This window comes from Oncorhynchus mykiss, chromosome 17 (genome assembly GCF_057628025.1).
Source record: "Oncorhynchus mykiss isolate SJ-2025 chromosome 17, ASM5762802v1, whole genome shotgun sequence".
Lineage (NCBI taxonomy): Eukaryota > Metazoa > Chordata > Actinopteri > Salmoniformes > Salmonidae > Oncorhynchus > Oncorhynchus mykiss.
Genome location: NC_143038.1, coordinates 63,193,455 through 63,216,924, shown reverse-complemented (window position 1 = coordinate 63,216,924; position 23,470 = coordinate 63,193,455). Strand labels below are relative to the sequence as shown.

The 23,470-nt window shown below is 44.4% G+C and overlaps 2 protein-coding genes across 5 annotated transcripts in view; one reads left to right on the top strand and one right to left on the bottom strand.

Moving 5' to 3' along the window:
* Window positions 1–373: 373 nt before the first annotated feature.
* Window positions 374–1,342, top strand: LOC110493269 (putative protein-lysine deacylase ABHD14B). The gene is made up of 3 exons (XM_090204201.1): window positions 374–572; window positions 710–951; window positions 1,214–1,342. The coding sequence occupies exons 1-3, from the start codon at window positions 374–376 to the stop codon at window positions 1,340–1,342; spliced, it is 570 nt and encodes a 189-aa protein (XP_090060327.1).
* A 705-nt stretch (window positions 1,343–2,047) lies between these two features.
* Window positions 2,048–23,470, bottom strand: part of LOC110493268 (voltage-dependent calcium channel subunit alpha-2/delta-2) — a 304,480-nt gene continuing 283,057 nt past the window's right edge. For all 4 annotated transcript variants that reach the window (XM_036948226.2, XM_036948227.2, XM_036948228.2 and 1 more), the window contains 15 exons: window positions 22,658–22,755; window positions 22,368–22,458; window positions 22,221–22,283; window positions 21,851–21,954; window positions 21,432–21,530; window positions 20,623–20,726; window positions 20,481–20,528; window positions 15,016–15,087; window positions 14,767–14,919; window positions 14,116–14,168; window positions 13,952–14,007; window positions 13,674–13,797; window positions 7,276–7,385; window positions 6,860–6,945; window positions 2,048–6,698 (listed from right to left, as the gene is read on the bottom strand). In XM_036948226.2, the coding sequence (XP_036804121.1) occupies window positions 6,576–6,698; window positions 6,860–6,945; window positions 7,276–7,385; window positions 13,674–13,797; window positions 13,952–14,007; window positions 14,116–14,168; window positions 14,767–14,919; window positions 15,016–15,087; window positions 20,481–20,528; window positions 20,623–20,726; window positions 21,432–21,530; window positions 21,851–21,954; window positions 22,221–22,283; window positions 22,368–22,458; window positions 22,658–22,755 (1,384 nt within the window). In that variant the 3' untranslated portion in view covers window positions 2,048–6,575. The remainder of the gene's footprint in view (window positions 6,699–6,859; window positions 6,946–7,275; window positions 7,386–13,673; window positions 13,798–13,951; window positions 14,008–14,115; window positions 14,169–14,766; window positions 14,920–15,015; window positions 15,088–20,480; window positions 20,529–20,622; window positions 20,727–21,431; window positions 21,531–21,850; window positions 21,955–22,220; window positions 22,284–22,367; window positions 22,459–22,657; window positions 22,756–23,470) is intronic.

Here is a 23,470-nt window from a genome sequence, read left to right as displayed (position 1 = left end):
GTCCATCATCCTTGTCCTATGATACTGTATATTACGAATTGCAATCCGTACAATATGTTGTAAATACGCCCACCCATCCACCCCGACCAACTACCCTCATTTTGTTTTTGCCTTAAGTAAACTTCTGTATTATAACCATACCATACAGTACTAATTTCAGTGTCCCGGATTTACATTTACCATGTTACATCTAGTTTATGAGACCAGGCTGGACAATAGCCTAAAACAGGACTATTGGATGTAAGGCATTGGAAATGTTACAGACTTTGGCTTTAATTGACTTTTTCACATTCTTTCTTCAAATGTTTGGTGATTATATTTAGGCCGTATTATATATATTTTTAACCCCCTTCATAGGATGTGTGCTGCTAAAATGACAGAAGGGAGCTTGCATGTGGAATCCTGCAAGGCCTCTCTGTTTTACAGACAAGCTGAACCGGCTACAGGTGAAGTCAATCTGTCCATCCTACTTCTGCACGGCATCTGTTTCTCATCTGAGAATTGGCTCAATATAGGTACACTGGAGACATTGGCCAAAGCTGGCTGTTGTGCTGTGGCCATCGACCTACCAGGTGAGCTTCGGTTGTGAGAATAGTAGTAAATTAGTAGTTGAGGAGTTGATTGAGCAACAAAACCATAATTCATGACTCAATGAATCACTGACCTGTAACTCCATCTGCCTCTTCCTCTCCCCTCCCCCCGCCCCCAGGTTTTGGTCAGTCTAAGTCATCAGTGGCCCCATCCGCTGTAGGAGAGCTGGCCCCTGGTGGGTTCCTGAAGCAGGTGTGTGTGGCCCTGGGGATGGGGCCAGTCGTGGTAGTCAGTCCCTCTGTCAGTGGCATGTACTCCCTGCCCTTCCTCTTCCAGCACGAGGCTCTGGTCCAGGCATACATCGCTGTGGCTCCTATCTGCACTGAGAAATTCACAGTAGAGCAGTACATCAGCATACAGGTGCGTGCAGGTGTGTACTGAGCGATTATAGCTCTCTCCTCTCTCTTTTCTCTTCTCTGGTTGGTCAGTGATTGTTGCAAACACTGGCTTTGCTCCTATGCAGCATGTCCTGTGTTTGGGTGCTCTGTGTGACTGCCTAGAAATTGGAAATGGCCTTTTAAAGCCGTATTGTCTACAACCTGCGATCAGATTGAAACCCGGCCTTTGTATGTGAGATTGGGTAACAGTTTATTTGAACTAGCCACCTCTACTTTCATTCCAGACTCTGAACAACCTGAGGAAGCTAGCCAATCACAAGGTGTTGGTGATGAAAGGAGCAGGACATCCATGCTATCTGGATGACCCAGCCACGTGGCACACGGCTCTCACTGACTTTCTCAGTACGTTGTGATGTTGTTCAGTATCATTGGGATATCTGTCCATGGATGCAACACTATACGTTGAATACCTACTAACATTTCTTTATATATAAAATCGACTATGTATGTTGTTGGTAACTTGTGGAATAGACATCGGATTCAGGATTAGACCCACCCGTTGTATAATATTTGTCAAAAGCTAGTAGGGAGGATTTGTTAGTGTGATGTTTTAGAGACCTGTAAATAGGTTACTGATGGTAATAGTGTATGTGAACTGTGTGTTTGTAGCCTATACAGCAGGGGTCTCCAACCCTGTTCCTGGAGAGCTACCGTCCTGTAAGTTTTCACTCCCATCCCGAGTTGCAACTAACCTGGTTCAGTTTATCAACCAGCAGATTTTTTTAATCAGGTGTGCCCTGCTATAAAGTAGGTATATACTGGACATGAGTCCTGGCATTTCAGAGATGTAAAAACAAACACCAGACATTTAAATGAAGTGAAAAATATGAACATTATTTAATAACTGATTCTCTGTAATAAACAATTTGAAAATATTTTACAAGGAGTCACAGACACAATATTTTACAAATTTTACCCTCTTCTTTTTTTTTTTTTTGCTTTATCAGTACAAAAGAATGGAGCGACATGGACCAATGCCCAGCGAGAGGGAGCTAAATCTTCCGCGCACACACATACACACTCAGACACCCACAGAAAATAAATAAAAATAAAAACAGTTTAGATCTCAAACTTATCTTTACTTTATTCCATTTTTTTTTTTACTTCACTTAGAATTTGACTGAATTTATTAATTTTTTGTTTCTGTTTTTTTTTTTTTTAACACATTTGTCAAACAGGGTCACATAGCACCAGACTACAGACTACAGAATCACATACACACGTGTCTTTCCCACAGAGACGCACAGACACTGCAAGGGTAGGCAGGGGCAGGGCCATGTGGAGACCCTCCCTTTAGGGCTGGCTGTAAACCAGACCTGGTCCTCTCACCCCAAACTTGCCCTTTTTCCCCTTCTTTTTTTTAGAGCAAAAAGTAAATGTTTCAAACCACAGAAAACCGACCTGTGTCCCTCAGCACACAGACACACAGACATACAGACACACAGACACACAGACATACAGACACACAGACACACAGACATACAGACACACAGACACACAGACATACAGACACACAGACATACAGACACACAAATCATGATTCTTTTACCTTTTGTTTGACACGGTCTCATGCTGTTCTATGGAGACCCACACCCTGAGCCAGCCTCTGACATCCCACACAGGGAATAGACATCCCTGGCTTACTTCAGTCTAGAGCTGAACATCCCCCAGCTGTGCATGTGTAGGTATATAACTGTTAGTGTTACATGTGTGTGCTTTGTGCATGTGGGTGCATAAGTGTGTAACTGCATGTCTGAATGTGTAAATTTGTTAGTGCTTGTGTCTGCTGCTGAGCCAGAGAAAGTCACAGGGGGTACATTTCCACAGCGAATGTAACCTTCATTGACGGAGGGACAACAGAGGGACAAACAAATGCTGTGATATAATAAAACAATAAAATGCAACAGGACTATCTAGGAATTTCAAAAATGGTGGACCCTAACATTGAAAGGAGACAATTGCAAACATCAGATTCTGAGTTTCTATTTGGTCCAGTCTTTTACTGAGATAGGGATCCTGGGTGGGGCAGCGGTCTAAGGCACTGCATTCCAGTGCTAGAGGCGTCACTACAGACCTGGGTTCGATCCTGGGCTGTATCACAATCGGCTGTGATCGGGAGTCCCATAGCGCAGTGCACAATTGGCCCAGCATCGTCAGGGTTTGGCTGGGGTAGACTCTGATTGTAAATAAGAATTTGTTCTTAACTGACTTGCCTATTTAAAATAAAAAATTGAATTTTGCTGTTACGAAACATTTTGTCTTACCAAAAATGATATTGTTCACTGTACATTGTGTGTATTTATGGTTACAGTAAATTAGGTTTTGGGGTTTAGATGTTACGTTAACAGTGAGGTGGGGTGGAGGGATTTCAGAGTCAATACAGATTCAGAGTCAATGTAAACTATGAAAGTCCTCCACTCCAAGCAGCATTGTGTACAAGAAACTCACACCATTTTATATCGACGGACGGACACATCAAAACCTAAACCTCTTTAAATCCAGAGTGCAACATTCTGGATTGGGAAAGTCTGTGGAGAAAGTGAATATTTGGGAGGCTCACGGTGTGTGTGTGTACGCGCGCATGCACGCGAGTGTGTGTAAGAGGGAGAACACTGAAACACTAAGGCATTTAGAGAGGCTTAGTCACTATGTATCCTTTGAAACAGAAACACACGGACATATTAAACATTATTTGTGAACACCTCTGTGAATACAGGGGTCACATACAGTATGCAGCTCCCTCATGACAATATATTGAGCAAACCGGTGAGAAAAAATTGATTGGATTCTTTTTTTTTTTTTTGTAAAATATATTTTTTTCCCTCCATAACAACATCTGATATAACACTTCTTCCATTGGAATTGGAACAACAAACAGCTACGCTACCACAACTGTCATTCCCCATCCTCTCAACCCAGTTTTAAAGACATTCCCTCTGAGGGTTAAAACAAACATACACCCATACACAAACACAAACGCACAAACGGTTCAGACAGAAACGCAATGATAGCGGTCAGGTGACCCTATAAAGGTAGATCTATGACCAGTTAAGTCGATTTATACTGATAGTTTAGCTCTATAGATGGCTCTGTAAAGGTACTGTACAGCGACTCTATCTGGTAGCAATCAGGTAGCCCTGGAATGGTACAGCAGCCAGGAGCCACAGCCAATCGAAAGTCGACATTGAGCTACAATAACGTCTAGTCAATATGGTGTCTCTATAAAGCTACCATAGATATATAGCCAACAGACTTGCTCTATAAAGATCCTGTAGCTCCACAGCCATTAGGGTGCCTCTTCTATAAAGGTACTGTACAGTAGCTCAAGAGACAATGCTTTCCAAAACAAAGTGCATCAAGGCACTATGACGACAAAACATGGAGACTAATGACATTTCACTTCAAATTGATCAGAATGACATGTAACAGAAAACCCAGACTGCAGCTCAGTTGTCACCGTACAGTAAGTTGTAGTGGCCTCGGCTGCATTCCTTCATGTGGGAAATGTTCAACCCCAATCCCCCAGCAGCAAATGGTCTGAAGTTACACAGCGTCTGTCAAAGGTAATGCAAGCTAAGTTCTGCCAAAACCTACCTGCAACTAAAACGAGATACTTATGGGCCAGTCTGAATATATATTAGTATATCTGCTCTGCTGTGGTGACAACAGATATTAAACACATACAAATATAGTCCTAGGAACATTAAGTGGACCTGGTGGAGCGGCTGTATGAGGATTGGCAGAGGGGTTAGCTTTCACTGGGTTAGGAGTAGAGGTCAGTCAGAATGTCCACTGATCAGAAAGGATCCCACTGAGCACAATTGTCAATTCAACGTCTATGCCACGTTGGTTCAATGTCATTTTGTTGAAATGACGTGGAAACAACGATTCAATTAGTCTGGTGGAGAGTGGGAAAGTACACACCACATACAGCAATGAAGCCCAAACGCTCAGACTTTTCAGAGGCTTAATACTGATTCATAATACATTGGTGTAGCCTAGTATTTGAATTCTTTTTGCAAGGGAAAAGTATATAATTTGCTTTTTTATATAATTTGCTTTGTCCGATTTGGAAACATAATTACCAATTCATTAACTAACATCAGTCATCTATGATGATGGACACATAATTACCAATCCATTAACTAACATCGGTCAACTATGATAATCAAATGTGTCACGGATTCCCCCGGTACTGCTGCTCCTTCCGTGCACCAGTTCCGGAGGTCTACGTCACCGGCTTCTAGGTGCCACTGAACGGTCTCATTATGCACACCTGATTCCCATTCTCCTGATTAGTAATTGTATATGTGCCCTCTGTTCACCAATGTCTTGTCGGTTATTGTTCCCATGTCTGTTGTTCTTGTGAGTACCTGTGCTTTGTTGTTTCGGTTTTCTGAGTGTATTGTGTACTCGTTATTTACGGGTCCCGTGCATTGTTGCGCACTTGTTATTACGGGTTTCGTCCTGTGTATTGTATTGCGGGTCTCGCCCCGTGTATTTATTAGAGGTTTAACCTCGCTCTTTTGTTTGGGTTACATCCCTGTGTTTTTGAATGCATGTTTGTTTTGGGCTTTATCCCCGTGTCTTTCATGGCATGTTGTATTTTTGGGTGGAGTATTAAAACCCCCTATTATGTATTCCTGTGCCTGTCTCCATTTTATACAACGTGACTACTATTTCATAGAATAGTTCCATGTTACCATGATTATAAATATAATACTGTGCTTCCAGGGGCAGAAACAGTTCTAACTTCAAGTGGAGAACAGTAGAGGTGTACAAGAAGAATTGGAATTCAGCCAACTCAGATATTCCTAACACTATTTCTCTAGTTTTCCTTTCTGGGTTTCTCTTTTTCCTCTCACTTGGTTATAAAAACAAGACCACATCAAAGTCTCTCATTTTGGCAAGAAGTAGATATAGTGCATAAATTAATGTAATAACTTTCATTGCAAATGATACCCTAACATGTGCTTTGAATACTCAACACTTCAACAGTTTATAATTGTATGTTTTTGTATAGTTGAAAGTTCTTTTTTTCCTTAATTTTCTGAATGATCCGTACAGTAGCCCCCTATGAGAGACACATGACAGAGCGATGAAACTGATCAGGTCAGAGATGAGTGAGCGAGATGGAGGCCATGTCTCTTCATCCCACCTGACTAACAGAGGCACAAACAGACAACCTAAACTCTGCTGTGTCCATGACGGTTGGAGCTCTGTGACATGGCATCCAACTTGTCTTTTCACTTGTCACTCGTCTTGTTGATGCGGGTGGGGATGGGGTCTTTTTTCATTTTCTGACATCGCCTCTGATAATTGTGGTGGTTGGAACACCAACCTTCTGAATCTCTTCCCATGGATGAAGGTGTCACAACTCGCTGAGAACATAAAGGTCCTGCAACTGTCACTAAGCAACAACAATTGAAGCTAGCTGGGTACAGTAGCGCGGTACTCAAGGCTTCCAAGTTGCAGTGACAGGAAGTCCCATTATAACCTATGACTAGAGCAGGGGCGGAGCATAGAGGGGAGAGGGTGGGAGCTTTAGGATGGACAAAGAGCTGGGGAGAGCAGACTGGAGGAAAATTAAAGTAAAAGGGGCAGAATATGAGGGCTGGCGATTGGATAGAGGAGGAAGAGCTGAATCATGAGCAGGGTCTGGAGTGAAGGGTGGAAGGAGTGGCCCCGCCCACAGTCTGATGTGTTCTCCTGGAGAGTAAAGGAGACATTTTTAATCATACAGTAAAATTTTTGAAAATAAAAAATAAATATTCTTAGTGTGTGTCTTCTTAGTGAAAATAGAATCTATGCGCATCAGCATATTTACAGTATATGTTTATTGTAGTTGTACAGTCAGTTGTAAGTCTTACAGATAGATTGTAGTCGTAGCATACAGCGGGCCCTTTTCGATACCTCGCTGCACTCATGTCCTCACATGATGGGTTATCCTCCTTGACTGGAAGAGGCGTGGTTAAGGAATGACTCACACTACCTATATAGTCACTCTCCAAGTCTCCATGTGATTACACACACCCGCCCCTATAGCTTCCTCTCCCACAGGTTTATGCCATAAAAAATGTAACACAACGATAAACACTTAATACAGATGCTTTAGTTAGAATAGTCATCAAGGGGTGAACTGGACTGAACCCAAATTTAAATGGTTTGACATTAGCACCAGTCAGTTGAATGTGAAAAGCCACTCTTATAAACAAGTCGATAAAGAGATAAACAAACGAGCGGAGAAGGCTCCCAACAGCAGATGTGTATGTGTTGGCAAGGATACACTCTGTCTCCGCCTGGGACAGTTTCTCCACCTCACAGGTGTTGCAGGGCATCTTCTCTGCCACCACAAACAGCAGGTTGGTGTTGTTTAACCTCTTGGCATGGATCAGCCTACACACAAAGATAGACTGAGTCAACAAACTCTTCTTACAAGTGTCAGATCTTAATTTGACCTATATTGTCAAAGAAAAATAATTCTGCAGCAACAGGATTTGTATGTTTAGTCTATTATGTTGCTTGATTGGTGATTAGGGTATTAGCTGGCCAAAAGTAGGCTACATGAAAAGTGTAATACTGTTTAAATATCTTTGTGTTAGTGTGGGTTTTCAGTGAATTTATGCAAATCATGAAAGATGCAGAAAAATTCTCAGCAACAAAAGAGTGATCAAATTAAGATCCTACAATTGTATATGACAGACTTGTTCACTGTTGGATCAGCTCCATGAGATCGTTTTACTGGGTTCATTTAACTTAAATGAGGTTACTATTTCAGTACTTCTGATGAAATTTCATAAACTTTTAGATTAATTGAGGCAGCGTTTACCAAGCTCGTGACCTCAAGGATTGCACATTTTGGTTTCGCCCTAACACTACACAGCTGATTCAAATGATCAAAGCTTGATGATTAGTTGATTATTTGAATCAGCTGTGTAGTGCTAGGGACAAAACCAAAACGTAATCACCTTGCAGTCCCCAGGACCAAGTTTAGGAAATGCCGCAGGACTATTACTCAACTGCATTTTCCATGAACTACAGTGCATTCGGAAACTATTCAGACCCCTTGATTTTTCCCACGTTTTGTTACATTACAGTCTTATTCATTGATCTACACACAATACCCCATAATGACAAAGCAAAAAACATTTTTTTAATGTTTGCTTTATTAAAAATTTAAAATGCATTTACATAAGTATTCAGAGCTTTTGCTATGAGACTCAAAATTGACCTCTGGTGCATCCTGTTTCCATTGATCATCCTTAAGATGGTTAAACAACTTGATTGGAGTCCACCTGTGGTAAATTCAATTGATTGGATATGATTTGGAAAGGCACTAACCTGTCTACATAAGGTCCCACAGTTGACATTGCATGTCCGAGCAAAAACCAGGCCATGAGGTCGAAGTAATTGTCCATAGAGCTCAGAGACAGGATTATGTCGAGGCACAGATCTGGGAAGGGTACCAAACATTTTTGCAGCATTGAAGGTCCCCAATATCACTGTGGCCTCCATCATTCTTAAGTGGAAGAAGTACGGAACCACCAAGACTCTTCCTAGAGCTGGCCGCCTGGCCAAACTCAGCCATTGGGGGAGAAGGGCCTTGGTCAGGGAGAACCCAATGGAACCCAATAACCCAATGGTCACTGACTGAGCTCCAGACTTCCTCTGTGGAGATGGGAGAACCTTCCAGAAGGACAACCATCTCTGCAGCACTCCACCAATCAGGCCTTTATGGTAGAGTGGCCAGACAGAAGCCACTCCTCAGTAAAAGGCATATGACAGCCCACTTGGAGTTTGCCAAAAGGCACCAAAAGGACTCTGACTATGAGAAACAAGATTCTTTGGTCTGATGAAACCAAGATTGAACTCTTTAGCCTGAATGCCGAACGTCACGTGTGAGAGAAATGACAAGATGATGTTATAATACTGTTATTGCATCAAATGGTTTTATGCAACATAATAAGCGGTTGTTAGAACACTCATGTGTGTGTGTTCTACTGAGGATGGGCCTCTGGGAGATTTAACACTGACAGAAGATGTACGGTGTCTTTGGGTGATAAACCTAAAGAGACCGCATTCCATAGCATTGTAAGGTTCTGCTTTTCTTTTCTTAGTCAACCTCGTGTTCTTTTTCTTTGTGTTCTAGAACGAAGCCCTGTCTTTCATTTTTGTTCATTGATTTCACCTGTGTTCATTTCTCACCTGGTCTCATCAAACTGTTAAAATTACGTCTGTGAGTATAACAGAACTGATATGGCAGGCGAAACCCAGAGGACAAAAAAAATAAAAAATCAGCCTCTCTCTCTATTTTCAATGGCTATCACTTTAATTATAAGGCCAAGTCCTCCCAGATTGCAGTTCCTAGGGCTTCCCCTAGATGTCAGTCTTTAGAAAGAGTTCCAGGCTGGTTTTTGGAAAAATGAGCCAGATATTGTAGTTTTTCTAGGTGGCTCCCATTTTGGCTGTAGTGTTTCCAAGCGTGCGGAAGAGAGTTCTTTAGTATTTTTCTCCGGTAAAGACAATAATGATTCTCTGTCTTAAATTTGATCATTTATTTGCATATTAGGGTACCTAAGGTTTGATTCTAAACATTGTTTGACTTGTTTGGAAAAGTTTATTAGTTGCATTTGGGATTCATTTTGTATGCATTTTGATGGAGGGAAACTGGGTGGATTGTTGACTGAAGCGCGGCAGCTAAACTGAGTTTTTATGGATATAAAGAAGGACATTATTGAACAACAGCACCATTTGTGGTGTAACTGGGACCTTTTGGAGTGCCAACAGAAGAAGATCAAAGGTAAGGCATTTTTTCTATCGTTATTTCTGACTTTCGTGTCGCACCTGCCTGGTTGAAATATGTTTTTCATGTATGTGGGGTGCTGTCCTCAGATAATCGCATGGTTTGCTTCTGCCGTGAAGCCTTTTTTAAGTCTGACACCGTGGCTGGATTAACAAGAAGTTAAGCTTTATTTTGATGTAATACACTTGTGATTTTATGAAAGTTAAAAATGTATAATAATGTAGTTTGAATTTCGCGCTTTGCAATTTCACCGGATGTTGGCCAGGTGGGATGCTACCGTCCCACCTGCCCATAAGAAGTTAACCTGCTCCCTTATTAATAAGTGAATAAAGATTTAGTTAAGTATAACTCTGAATTGTGTGATGAGTTTGTCTCTCCTCATTTGATAGTAAAAAAATTAACCACCACACACACCTGGAGGAAACCTGGCACCATCCCTACGGTAAAGCACGGGGGTGGAAGCATCATGCTGTGAGGATGTTTTCAGCAGCAGGTCTGGGATACTAGTCAGGATCGAGGAAAAGATGAATGGAGCAAAGTACAGAGTAGGTTTGATGAAAACCTGCTCCAGAGCGCTCAGGACCTAAGACTGGGGCGAAGGTTCAGCTTCCAACAGCACAATGACCCTAAGCCCACAGCCAAGACAACTTTTTTATTTTGTATTGTATTTAAACTTTATTTAAAACAAGGTAGGCCAGTTGAGAACAAGTTCTAATTTACAACTGCGACCTGGCCAAGATAAAGCAAAAGAGTGGGAAACACAGACAACACAGTTGCACATGGAATGAACAAACGTACAGTCAATAACACAATAGAAAAAAATGTATATACAGTGTGTGCAAATGAGGTAAGATCAGGGAGGTAAGGCAATATTGCCGTAGTGGCAAAGTAATTACAATTTAGCAAATAAACACTGGAGTGAAAGATGAATGTGCAAGTAGAGATACTGGGGTGCAAAGGAGCAAAAAACAAAACAATATGGGGATGAGGTAGTTGGATGGCTATTTACAGATGGGCTATGTACAGGTGCAGTGATCTGTAAGCTGCTCTGACAGCTGATGCTTAAAGTTATTGAGGGAGATATGAGTTGTTTGTTCCAGTCATTGGCAGCAGAGAACTGGAAGGAAAGGCGGCCAAAGGAGGAATAGGCTTTGGGGGTGACCAGTAAAATATATCTGCTGGAGCGCGTGCTATGGGTGGGTGCTGCTATGGTGACCAGTGAGCTGAGATAAGGCGGGGTTTTACCTAGCAAAGACTTAAAGATGACCTGGAGCCATTGGGTTTGGCGACGAATATGAAGTGAGGACCAGCCAACGAGATCATACAGGTCACATTGGTGGGTAGTATATGGGGCTTTGGTGACAAAACGGATGGCACTGTGATAGACTGCATCCAAATGACATCGCCGAAGTCAAGGATCGGCAGGATATTCAGTTTTACGAGGTTATGTTCGGCAGCGTGAGTGAAGGATGCTTGGTTGCGAAATAGGAAGCCGATTCCAGATTTAATTTTGGATTGGAGATGCTTAATGTGAGTCTGGAAGGAAAGTTTACAGTCTTACTAGACACCTAGATATTTGTAATTGCCCACATATTCTAAGTCAGAAACGTCCGGAGTAGTAATGCTGGACGGGCGGGCAGGTGCGGGCAGCGATCGGTTGAAGAGCATGAATTTAGTTTAACTTGCAATTAAGAGCAGTTGGAGGCTACGGAAGGAGAGTTGTATGGCATTGAAGCTCGTCTGGTGGTTAGTTAACACAGTGTCCGAAGGGCCAGAAGCATACAGAATGGTGTCGTCTGCATAGAGGTGGATCCGAGAATCACCAGCAGCAAGAGCGACATCATTGATATATACAGAGAAAAAAGTCAGCCCGAGAATTGAACCCTGTGTCACCCCCATAGAGACTGCCAGAGTACAACAGGCCCTCCGATTTGACACACTGAACTCTGTCTGAGAAGTAGTTGGTGAACCAGGCGAGGCAGTCATTTGAGAAACCAAGGCTGTTGAGTCTGCCGATAAGAATGTGGTGATTGACAGAGTTGAAAGCCTTGGCCAGGTTGATGAATACTGCTGCAGTATTGTATTTTATTGATGGCGGTTATGATATCGTTTAGGACCTTGAGCGTGGCTGAGGTGCACCCATGACCAGCTCAGAAACCAGATTGCATAGCGGAGAAGGTACGGTGGGATTCGAAATGGTCGGTGATCTGTTTGTTAATTTGGCTTTCGAAGACCTTAGAAAGGCAGGGTAGGATAGATATAGGTCTGTAACAGTTTGGGTCTAGAGTGTCTCCCCTTTGAAGAGGGGGATGACCGCTGCAGCTTTCCAATCTTTGGGTATCTCAGATGATACAAAAGAGAAGTTGAACAGGCTAGTAATAGGGGTTGCAACAATTGCGGCGGATAATTTTAGAAAGAGAGGGTCCAGATTGTCTAGCCCAGCTGATTTGTAGGGGTCCATATTTTGCAACTCTTTTAGAATATCATCTATCTCGATTTGGGTGAAGCAGAAATGGGGGAAGTTTGGGCAAGTTGCTGTGGGGGGTGCAGAGCTGTTGACCGGGGTAGGGGTAGCCAGGTGGAAAGCATGGCCAGCCGTAGAAAAATGCTTATTGAAATTCTCAAATATCGTGGATTTATCGGTGGTGACAGTGTTTCCTAGCCTCAGTGCAGTGGGCAGCTGGGAGGAAGTGCTCTTATTCTCCATGGACTTTACAGTGTCCCAGAACTTTTGGCGTTTGTGCTACAGGATGCAAATTTCTGGTTGAAAAAGCTAGCCTTTGCTTTCCTAACTGCCTGTGTATATTGGTCCATAACTTCCCTGAAAAGTTTCAAATCGTGGGGGATATTCGATGCTAATGCAGTACCCCACAGGATGTTTTTGTGCTGGTCAACGGCAGTCAGATCTGGAGTGAACTAAGGGCTATATCTGTTCCTGGTTCAACATTTTTTGAATGGTGCATGCTTATTTAAGATGGTGAGGAAAGCACTTTTAAAGAATAACCAGGCATCTTCTACTGATGGAATGAGGTCAACATCCTTCCAGGATAACCGGGCCAGGTCGATTAGAAAGGCCTGCTTGCTGAAGTGTTTTAGGGAGCGTTTGGCAGTGATAAAGGGGTGGTCGTTTGACCGCGGACCCATTACGGACGCAGGCAATGTGGCAGTGATCGCTGAGATCCTGGTTGAAGACAGCAGAGGTGTATTTAGAGGGCAGGTTGGTTAGGATGATATCTATGAGGGTGCCCGTGTTTACAGATTTGGGGTTGTACCTGGTAGGTTCATTGATAATTTGTGTGAGATTGAGGGCATCTAGTTTAGATTGTAGGACGGCCGGGATGTTAAGCATGTCCTAGTTTAGGTCACCTAACTGTACGAGCTCTGACGATAGATGGGGGGCAATCAATTAACATATGCAGGAATGAACCCGATTGAACATCTCTGGAGAGACCGGAAAATAGCTGTGCAGCGACGCTCCCCATCCAACCTGACAGAGTGAGAGGATCTGCAGAGAGAATGGGAGAAACTCCCCAAATACAGGTGTGCCGAGCTTGTAACTTCATACCAAGAAGACTTGAGGTTGTAATCGCTGCCAAAGGTGCTTCAACAGAGTACTGAGTAAACAGTCTGAATACTTATGTAAATGTGATATTTCATATCTTTTAATTTTTTATACATTTGCAAACATTTATAAAATCCTGTTTTTGCTTTGTCATTATGGGGTATTGTGTGCAGATTGACGAGGAAAAAAAGCAATTTAATCTATTTTAGAATAATGCTGTAACGTAACAAAATGTGTAAAAGGTCAATGGGTCTGAGTACTTTCTGCACTGTATGTTGGTGTGTGTTTGTATGAGTTGTACGTGGAGAGTAAAAGCTACCTGGAACAGTTGCCACAGTCTTGCAGGATGTCATAGGAGCTGTTGATGTTAGTGAAGTAGAACTGAGTCTGTATCGTCACACAGCTGGTCTCTCTGGAGTCCATCCCCTCTGCCTCCACCTCATCTACAGCACACAGACATAGACAAATACATATTGATGTGGACACAGATAATCAGTCTAGTGTTGCAATCACTGTCCTTCATAAAAAAAACATATATATAGAACAGTGATATAACATTACTCTGCAGAAACCACAATATCTCGACTTTGTACTCACCTGTGACAAACCAACTGTGGTAGGCCATTCCATAGAGCAGCTGCTGAAATAGGGACCTGGGTGGAAAGGGAGATTGTTTAAAGGATGTTGGTAGTGCAAATATGTGGCTCTGTTTAAGTAGTGTGTGTTTCAGGCAACAGTATTCTTGTATTCTCTGGTCTTACCAGGCAGCTGCTGATGACCACCAGGCCAGGTTCACAAAGTCTGCAATGGTGGGCTGATGGGACAGAGAAAGAAGGGGACACATAAACACAAGGACATTGCCTGTTCTCCGTTTTAAATTAGCTAGCTAAGCATTCATTCATCCATTATTACAGAAGGGTGATAGTCGTGTCTTATTTTGTATTTTTTTGTATTTTACCCCCCTTTTCTCCCCAACTTTGTTCTTGTCTCATCGCTGCAACTCCCCAACAGGCTCGGGAGGCAAAGGTCGAGTTATGCATCCTGCCAAACCAAGCTTCTTAACACGCGCCCGCTTAACCCGGAAGCCAGCTGCACCAATGTGTCGGAGGAAACACTGTTCAACTGATGACCACAGTCAGCCTGCAGGTGCCTGGCCCACCACAAGGAGTCACTAAAGCACAAGGAGCCAAGTAAAGCCCCACTGGCCGAACCATCCCCTAACCTGGACGACGCTGGGCCAATTGTGCGCCGCCCTAGGGGACTCCCGATTAAGGCCGGATGTGATACAGCCCGGGATCAAACCTGGGTCTGTAGTGACGTCACTAGCACTGCGATGCAGTGCCTTAGACCGCTGCACCACTTGGGAGGCCCGATAGCCGTGTCTTTTATTGTTGAATGTGTGAAGTCCTTACCACAAAAACTCCTCTTGGTGCAGCTCCGGTGTTGCTGCTTGGCACGGGGTCACACACAGACTGGTAGTCAAAGGACTGCTTCCGGTTGTAAAAGGAGTTGTTGTAGAGAGCATGCATCAGGTAGGGGTCCACCTCACTGAAGAACATGCCAATCTGTGGAAGAGAGGAAACAGAATTATACAACATGCCCCTTAGTCAAGGATAGACTGGGTTCAATAAAGCTTTGTAGTAACTGTCAGGACATGTCACCTTGTTCCAGTGATCCTTCTGATTGGACATGATCAGGAAACCACCGTCATCCACCAGGTAACAAAGAAGGTCCTGCATGGACAGGCGCAGATGGACAACCATGATGACATGAGACCCCAACTGTTAGTCTGTTTAACTCTCAACTATGTCTTAGCTTCATGAGTATAGTACCATTGAAAACATGATAGTAGCATTGTTCACAGTGGTGTAGTGATGCCTGGAGAAGTGAGTATACTCAAATCTAGCCCCCCCCAAAAAATCGTACACGACCCTCCCTGTGAAAAGAATTATATGAGAAACATTGAAAAATCCCATATTGATCTTTCAGTCAGGCCAAACCAAAATGTACTGTGCAAGTAGGCTAATAGTAGCCCTACCATTGAAACAGATACATCAGGCGGTCAACTGAGTCAATTAAGTCACACTTGTTTAATAGAAAAACAAGAACATTTGATGTTCCAAGTCCACAACAATGCTTAAACCACACCATGAGATGAATTTTGAGGTCTAGGGAAAATGTAGTTACCCTTTAATTCAAGTGCCAGGCACCTAGCACTGTTGTTTGATTAGTGGTGTTTCTGTAGCATGTGAGATGAAGTTTGTAAAACAAATGGCCACTGGATTGATGCAAATAATGATGATATAATTCTGCCAGGTAGACATAGGCTAGTTAACATTTAATTGAGAAGGTTTTTTGGAAAGCCTTTCCATCTACCAGAAGACAGTTTGTCAAACCTAGATTTGTTTCACCCGTCCTTGTGATTGTCTCCACCCCCCTCCAGGTGTCGCCCATCTTCCCCTGTGTATTTACAGTTGAAGTCGGAAGTTTACATACACTTTTTCAACCACTCCAAAAATGTCTATAGTTTCGGCAAGTCCGTTAGGACATCTACTTTGTGCAAGACACAAGTCATTTTCCAACAATTGTTTACAGACAGATTATTTCTGTAATGGCTTTCTTCCTGGGAAGGAGAGGCGGACCAAAACGTAGCGTAGTTATAGTTCATGTTTTTTTAATAAGAAAACATGAACATAATACAAAACAATAAACGTGGCAAAACCAAAACAGCCCTATCTGGTGCAACAAACACAAAGACAGGAAACAACCACCCACAAAACCCAACACAAAACAGGCTACCTAAATATTGTTCCCAATCAGAGACAATGACTAACACCTGCCTCTGATTGAGAACCATATAAGGCCAAACATAGAAATAGACAAACTAGACACACAACATAGAATTCCCCACCCAGCTCACGCCCTGACCAACACTAAAACAAGGAAAACACAAAAGAACTATGGTCAGAACGTGACAGTACCCCCCCCCCCCAACCTAAACCTATAGGGGAGGGTCTAGGTGGGCATCTGTCCGTGGTGGCGGCTCTGGCGCTGGACATGGACCCCACTCCATCATAGTCTTTGTCCACCTCCTTAACGTCCCTTGAGTGGCGACCCTCACCGCCGACCTTGGCCTAGTAACCCTAACGAAGGGCCCCACTGGACTGAGGGGTGCATCATTACTGAGGAAGCTCAGGACTGAGAGATAGCTCAGGCAGGTTGACGGCTCTGGCGGATCCTGGCTGACTGGCGGCTCTGGCGGATCTGGAAGATCCTGGCTGACTGGCGGCTCTGGAAGATCTGGAAGATCCTGGCTGACTGGAGGCTCTGGCGGATCTGGAAGATCCTGGCTGACTGGCGGCTCTGGCGGATCTGGAAGATCCTGGCGGCTCTGGCAGATCTGGAAGATCCTGGCTGACTGGCGGCTCTGGCAGATCTGGAAGATCCTGGCTGACTGGCGGCTCTGGACAGGCGGGAGACTCTAGCAGCTCTGGACAGGCGGGAGACTCTAGCAGCTCTGGACAGGCGGGAGACTCTAGCAGCTCTGGACAGGCGGGAGACTCTAGCAGCTCTGGACAGGCGGGAGACTCTAGCAGCTCTGGACAGGCGGGAGACTCTAGCAGCTCTGGACAGGCGGGAGACTCTAGCAGCTCTGGACAGGCGGGAGACTCTAGCAGCTCTGGACAGGCGGGAGACTCTAGCAGCTCTGGACAGGCGGGACGCACTGTAGGCCTGGTGCGTGGTGCCGGCACTGGTGGTACTGGGCCGAGGACAAGCACCTCAGGGCGAGTGCGGGGAGGAGAAACAGGGAGCAGTGGGCTCTGGACACGCACAGGAAGCCTGGTGCGGGGGGCTGCCACCGGAGGGCTGGTGCGTGTAGGTGGCACTGGATAGACCGGACCGTGCAGGCGCACTGGAGATCTTGAGCACCGAGCCTACCCAACCTTACCTGGTTGAATGCTCCCGGTCGCCCTGTCAGTACGGCGAGGTGGAATAGCCCGCACTGGGCTGTGCAGGCGAACCGGGGACACCATGCGCAAGGCTGGTGCCATGCACGCCGGCCCAAGGAGACGCACTGGAAACCAGATGCGTAGAGCCGGCTTCATGGCACCTGGCTCGAGGCCCACTCTAGCCCGGCCGATACGAGGAGCTGGTATGTACCACACCGGGCTATGCACCCACACTGGGGACACTGTGCGCTCCACAGCATAACACAGTGCCTTCCCGGTCTCTCTCGCCCTCCGGTAAGCACAGGAAGTTGGCGCAGGTCTCCTACCTGGCTTCGCCATACTTCCTGTGTGCCCCATCCCCAATACATTTTTTTGGGCTGTCTCTCGGGCTTCCTTGCCAGCCGTGTTCCCTCGTATCACCGGTTCCCCTCTCCAGCTGCCCCTGCTCTCCTAGCTGCCTCCACCTGTTCCCATGGGAGGCGATCCTTTCCCGCCAAGATCTCCTCCCATGTGTAGCAACCCTTGCCTTCCAACACGTCCTCCCATGTCCATTCCTCCTTGCACTGCTCCTGCTGCCTGTCACCACGCCGCTTGGTCCTGTTGTGGTGGGTGGTTCTGTAACGGCTTTCTTCCTGGGAAGGAGAGGCGGACCAAAACGCAGCGTGGCTATAGTTCATGTTTTTTAATAAGAAACCATGAACATAATACAAAACAATAAATGTGGCAAAACCGAAACAGCCCTATCTGGTGCAGCAAACACAAAGACAGGAAACAACCACCCACAAAACAGGCTACCTAAATATGGTTCCCAATCAGAGACAATGACTAACACCTGCCTCTGATTGAGAACCATATCAGGCCAAACATAGAAATAGACAAACTAGACACACAACATAGAATGCCCACCCAGCTCATGTCCTGACCAACATTAAAACAAGGAAAACACAAAAGAACTATGGTCAGAACATGACAATCTCACGTATAATTCATTGTATCACAATTCCAGTGGGTCAGAAGTTTACATACACTATGTTGACTGTGCCATTAAACAGCATGGAACATTCCATAAAATGATGTCATGGCTTAAGAACCATCCTATTGGCTAATTGACATAATTTGAGTCAATTGGAGGTGTACCTGTGGATATATTTCAAGGCCTACCTTCAAACTCAGTGCCTCTTTGCTTGACATCATGGGACAATCAAAAGAAATCAACCAAGACCTCAGAAAAAAAGTAGACCTGGTACTGAAGGTACCACGTTCATCTGTACAAACAATAGTACGCAAGTATAAACACCATGGACCGCTCAGGAAGGAGATGCTTTCTGTCTCCTAGAGATGAACGTACTTTGGTGCGAAAAGTGCAAATCAATCCCAGAACAACAGCAAAGGATCTTGTGAACATGCTGAGCAAACTGGTACAAAAGTATCTAAATCCACAGTAAAACGAGTCATATATCGACATAACCTGAAAGGCCGCTCAGCAAGGAAGAAGCCACTTCTCCAAAACCACCATAAAAAAACAGACTATGGTTTGCAACTGCACATGGGGACAAAGATCATACTTTTTGGAGAAATGTCCTCTGGTCTGATGAAACAAAAATAGAACTGTTTGGCCATAATGACCATCGTTAAGGGGGAGAAAGGGGGAGGCCTGCAAGCCGAAGAAAACCATCCCAACCGTGAAGCACAGGGGTGGCAGCATCATGCTGTGGGGGTGGTTTGCTGCAGGAGGGACTGGTGCACTTTACAAAATAGATGGGAAAATGATGTGTATATATTGAAGGAACATCTCAAGACATCAGTCAGGAGGTTAAAGCTTGGTTGCAAACGGGTCTTCCAAATGGACAATGACCCCAAGCATACTTCCAAAGTTGTGGCAAAATGGCTTAAGGACAACAAAGTCAAGGTATTGGAGTGGCCATCGCAAAGCCCTGCCCTCAATCCCATAGAAAGTTTGATGGCAGAACTGAAAAAGTGTGTGCGAGCAAGGAGGCCAACAAACCTGGCTGTTACACCAGCTCTGTCAGGAGGAATGGGCCAAAATTCACCCAACTTATTGTGGGAAGCTTGTGGAAGGCTACCAGAAACATTTGACCCAAGTTAAACAATTTAAAGGCAATGCTACCAAACACTAATTGAGTGTATGTAAACTTCTGACCCACTGGGAATGTGATGAAAGAAATAAAAGCCTAAATAAATAATTCTATCTACTATTATTCTGACATTTCACATTCTTAAAATGAAGTGGTGATCCTAACTGACCTAAGACAGGGAATTTTTACTCGTATTAAACGTCAGGAGTTGTGAAAAACAGAGTTTAAATGTATTTGACTAAGGTGTATGTTAACTTCCGACTTCAACTCTATACCTGTTGCCAGTTCGTCTTGTTTGTCAAGTCAACCAGCGTTTTTCACAGTCTCTCTTTTTCTTGCCCTCCTGGTTTTGACCCTTGCCTATCCTGACTCTGAGCCTGCCTGCCTGACCACTCTGCCTGCCCCTGACCCCGAGCCTGCCTGCCTGACCACTCTGCCTGCCCCTGACCCCGAGCCTGCCTGCCATCCGGTACTGTTGTCCCACCTCTGGTTTACTGACCCCTGCCTGCCTTGACCTGTCTATTGCCTGCCCCTGTTGGAATATTAAACGATTGTCAATTCGACGTGTCTGCATCTGGGTCTTACGTTGATTCCTGATAACCAAGGCCTATCATAAGCATCACTATCTATTAACTGTTCCTTAATTGTTTGAAACCTGGATGTTGGAGGCAATTATTTTAAGGCATTATCCTAGTCATATTATCAACCCATGATAGTTGCATCTTTAGATCTCCCCTCTCAACGTTTCAAAGGAATATTTCCATCTCTGTCCATGAAACCGATCGCATGTGTGGTGAGCATTTTAGAATGGTGTTTTCCAACCAATTGCATTTTTGCAACATTCACACTGTTCTCGTGTGCACATTGCTGCATTGAAAATGTGAAGAAATAATAGTTTATCAACATTTTAAGCTAAACAGCATTATTAATTGATTCGGCGTATACCTACACTACACTACTTTGATAAGCATCCTGGGGATTAAGAAGTGAGTATACGCAATGCCCACTGAAAAATAAATGGGTACTCGGCATATACCTGCGTATATCCTCCAATACACCACTGATTATTCTTTATCTTACTTCGCTGTTGGCTTCACAGTCCATCTCACAGCCACTGGTTGGTCCACACTGTCAAAAACAAATCATCATCAACGATAAGCAAAAAACACATTTCATATGCTTGTGTGTGGGTTTAATTCCTGGTTGTCCTTATGTTTGTTACCGTTTGTTGGACTTGGCGGTTGTCACTTGTTGGACTTGTTTGGTTGCTAGCCAGGATCTTGAATTTGTCCACCCAGGCCTCAAGGTCCAGCTTTACGCCAACCACTAGTCATACACAGAGGGAGAGACATTGAGATATACCCAAAGAAATGAGAGAGAAGGGGAGAGCGTGCGATAGAGAGAGAGAAAGAGAGAGAGAGAGAGAGAGAGAGAGATATATTCCTCCTACCAGGAGAAATATATTTCCCCCCAAATACCTACTTCAGACGTACTCTCTTAATTTGAACATGATAATAATCCTGCAGCAACAGGAAATGTGAATTAGTATGTGGATTATAATTAATGGACATTTTTGTAGGTGTTGATATATTTTTCGTTAGTCTGAAAATACTAAAGTGGAAATAACAAACTTTATAAGCCTTTTTACACCTCGAATACACTACAATTTACATTTCCTGCTGTGCAAGAAAGTTCTCTGTGACAACAAAGTGATCAAATTAAGATCCTAAATCCTGCAGTGGATTAACACGTCATACTACCCCATACTATCCCCCAGTAGAGTAACTAACAGTACTACTCATCATGCCTCTGTAAAGGACGTCACACTGCTTGCTTAGCAAGTACCACTTCCTACCGATTTGGCTAATATCTGCCTTGCCAGCACACGTGACCACCCTCCTGAAATGTTTTACCAGTCGCCGCCACGCGAAAAGTTAGCTGTGCAGTGTTGCAAGTGGGGACACTTCAGGCTGAGGAAGTTTTACACATTGCCATGTGCTACACCTCCAACAATGCTAATGAACCCTTCACCTGCAGGTTTGATGGTTTTCCCTCCCACTGTGATCTCCACTGCAGTGCTGACCAGGATTCCTATGGTGTCGTTCTCTGGGTTCAGCAGCTCATCATTCACTTCATGGGAGAATAATGAGAAGGAGGGAGGGAGGGAGGGAGGGAGGGAGAGGCAGGAAGGAAGGAAGGAATGGAGGAGAGATGGATGGAGGGAGGAAGGGAGGAGGGAGGAGGGAGGGAAGAGGGATGGAGGAGGGAGGAGGGATGGAGGAGGGAGGGAGGAGGGTTGGGGAAGGATGGGGAAGGATGGAGGAGGAAGGAGGGAGGGAGGGAGGAGGGACAGAGGAAGGGAGTCAATAACAATAAATCAACAGAACAGATACCATAAAGACTTTAGTAGTACAGTAGTGTCTGGGTGGAGGTGAGAGATGATGACTCACCGGTGCGATAAGGCGCTCTGAAGATGTAGCCCTTGTTGTCCAGACTGCGGCGGTAATAGCTGGCATTAAAAGGCTCAGGGTCCTCTTCCCAGGTCTCAGCAGCCCTGAGGATCAGCACAACATTAAAACTCACGGACAGAGCCAGGGCCAGACACTAACAAACTGTAAGGTACACTGGCAGATACCTTGGTCCTAGCTATCCTGGATATTTAATTCCAGTTTATATGTTTACAAGCACAAAAAGTAATTTGGATACGTTTATGCACTTGACTTTGGTCCAATGTTTGGGAGGCTTTACATGCACATCCAATGTACTCTAATACCTACAACTTTGAAGAAAGGTTGGGTGGTAGATTAAGACTGGACTCACTTGTTGGGAAACACTCTTGTAATCCCTCCGTCTGTTGCAGCAAACACTGCCAGAAAGCCATAGCTGCAACAGAACAGGAGAGTGAGAATACAGGAAGTACCCAGACACCGGAGATAACACATAGTACACATGCAGTCCTCTACTCACGTGGTGAGGTCTTTGGTCTTCCACACCTTCTCCACCAGCTGTCTGATGATGCCAGTGTCGAGGATGAGGTTATGAAGGAGCAGGTTGTCACCTGGGTTAGACCACAGTGAGAAGGGGACATGCTTTAGGAGGCATTGTGATTGACAGCAAATTGTTGATTCTGACTGTGCATTTAAATACTGTGTATAGCTGTCAAATGTAAACAATGAGAATTCTGATCATGCCATTACATTCCTACAAGTGGTGAGGTTACTGTAAGAAGAGGGAACTGGAGAGACGGAGGGACTCACATTGTTTGGAGTCAGGTGTCACCTTCTCCATGAGAGCGATGAAGTTGAGCAGGAACTCAGTGTTGTTGTTGGAGAGCTCTAGCTCGTTGCAGTATTCCCTGAGGACAGTCAGCGGCAGCATTTTTTTTTTTGACCCATAAACAGTTGAGAACAAACACACAACGTGTGTCTGGCTTCTCATATTCCCTGAGCGGGTATATGGACAGCTCTTATTTACAATACCCAGATGCACATTCCCAAACACTCTCACAGCACATAAACCCATAGAAACTCATACGCATGCATGTCCTGAGGCTGTCAGGATATTCAAACATGTCTACGAGACAGACTGTCAAGAGTGAAATATGGAGTGAAGGGCTGGTGAACGCAACACACTGGCAGCAGACAGAGTGAGTGTACTTGTCAGTCTTTCAGCATGGAGCTGGGAGCTTTACAGGATGAAGGTCTGATCATGACAAAAAGAAAACATGCAAAGGGGGATTTCATTCACCTTTTATACACATTATACTGTAAATATTTATTTACTTCAAGTAGGTATTCTCAAGATGACATACTGTATTCATACTGCAGTCACAAACACACCTTGGAATATGCATTCACACAAAACCATGCAGCACCAACTGGCGACATGCAAAGGATGTGAGGTAGCACAGGAATAGTTCTGGGGGCAGGGAGGGTACGTTTTGGGATGGGAGGGGTTACTTTGGGGCAGGAGGCGAGAAGGGTTGAATGCACTGAAATTCCAAAAAAGTAGACTATATAAATTCTGTTGTCAGAAACGGTAAAAAACAAAAACACAAGTGTCGTCGGACT

What these genes read in the sequence shown, in the direction of transcription:
- LOC110493269 (XM_090204201.1), top strand. Translation starts at nt 374, where the DNA reads ATGACAGAAGGGAGCTTGCATGTGGAATCCTGCAAGGCCTCTCTGTTT. An exon ending in TGTGGCCATCGACCTACCAG is followed by an intron (nt 573 to 709) that starts GTGAGCTTCGGT and finishes CCCCGCCCCCAG; the next exon opens with GTTTTGGTCAGTCTAAGTCA. An exon ending in AGCAGTACATCAGCATACAG is followed by an intron (nt 952 to 1,213) that starts GTGCGTGCAGGT and finishes CTTTCATTCCAG; the next exon opens with ACTCTGAACAACCTGAGGAA.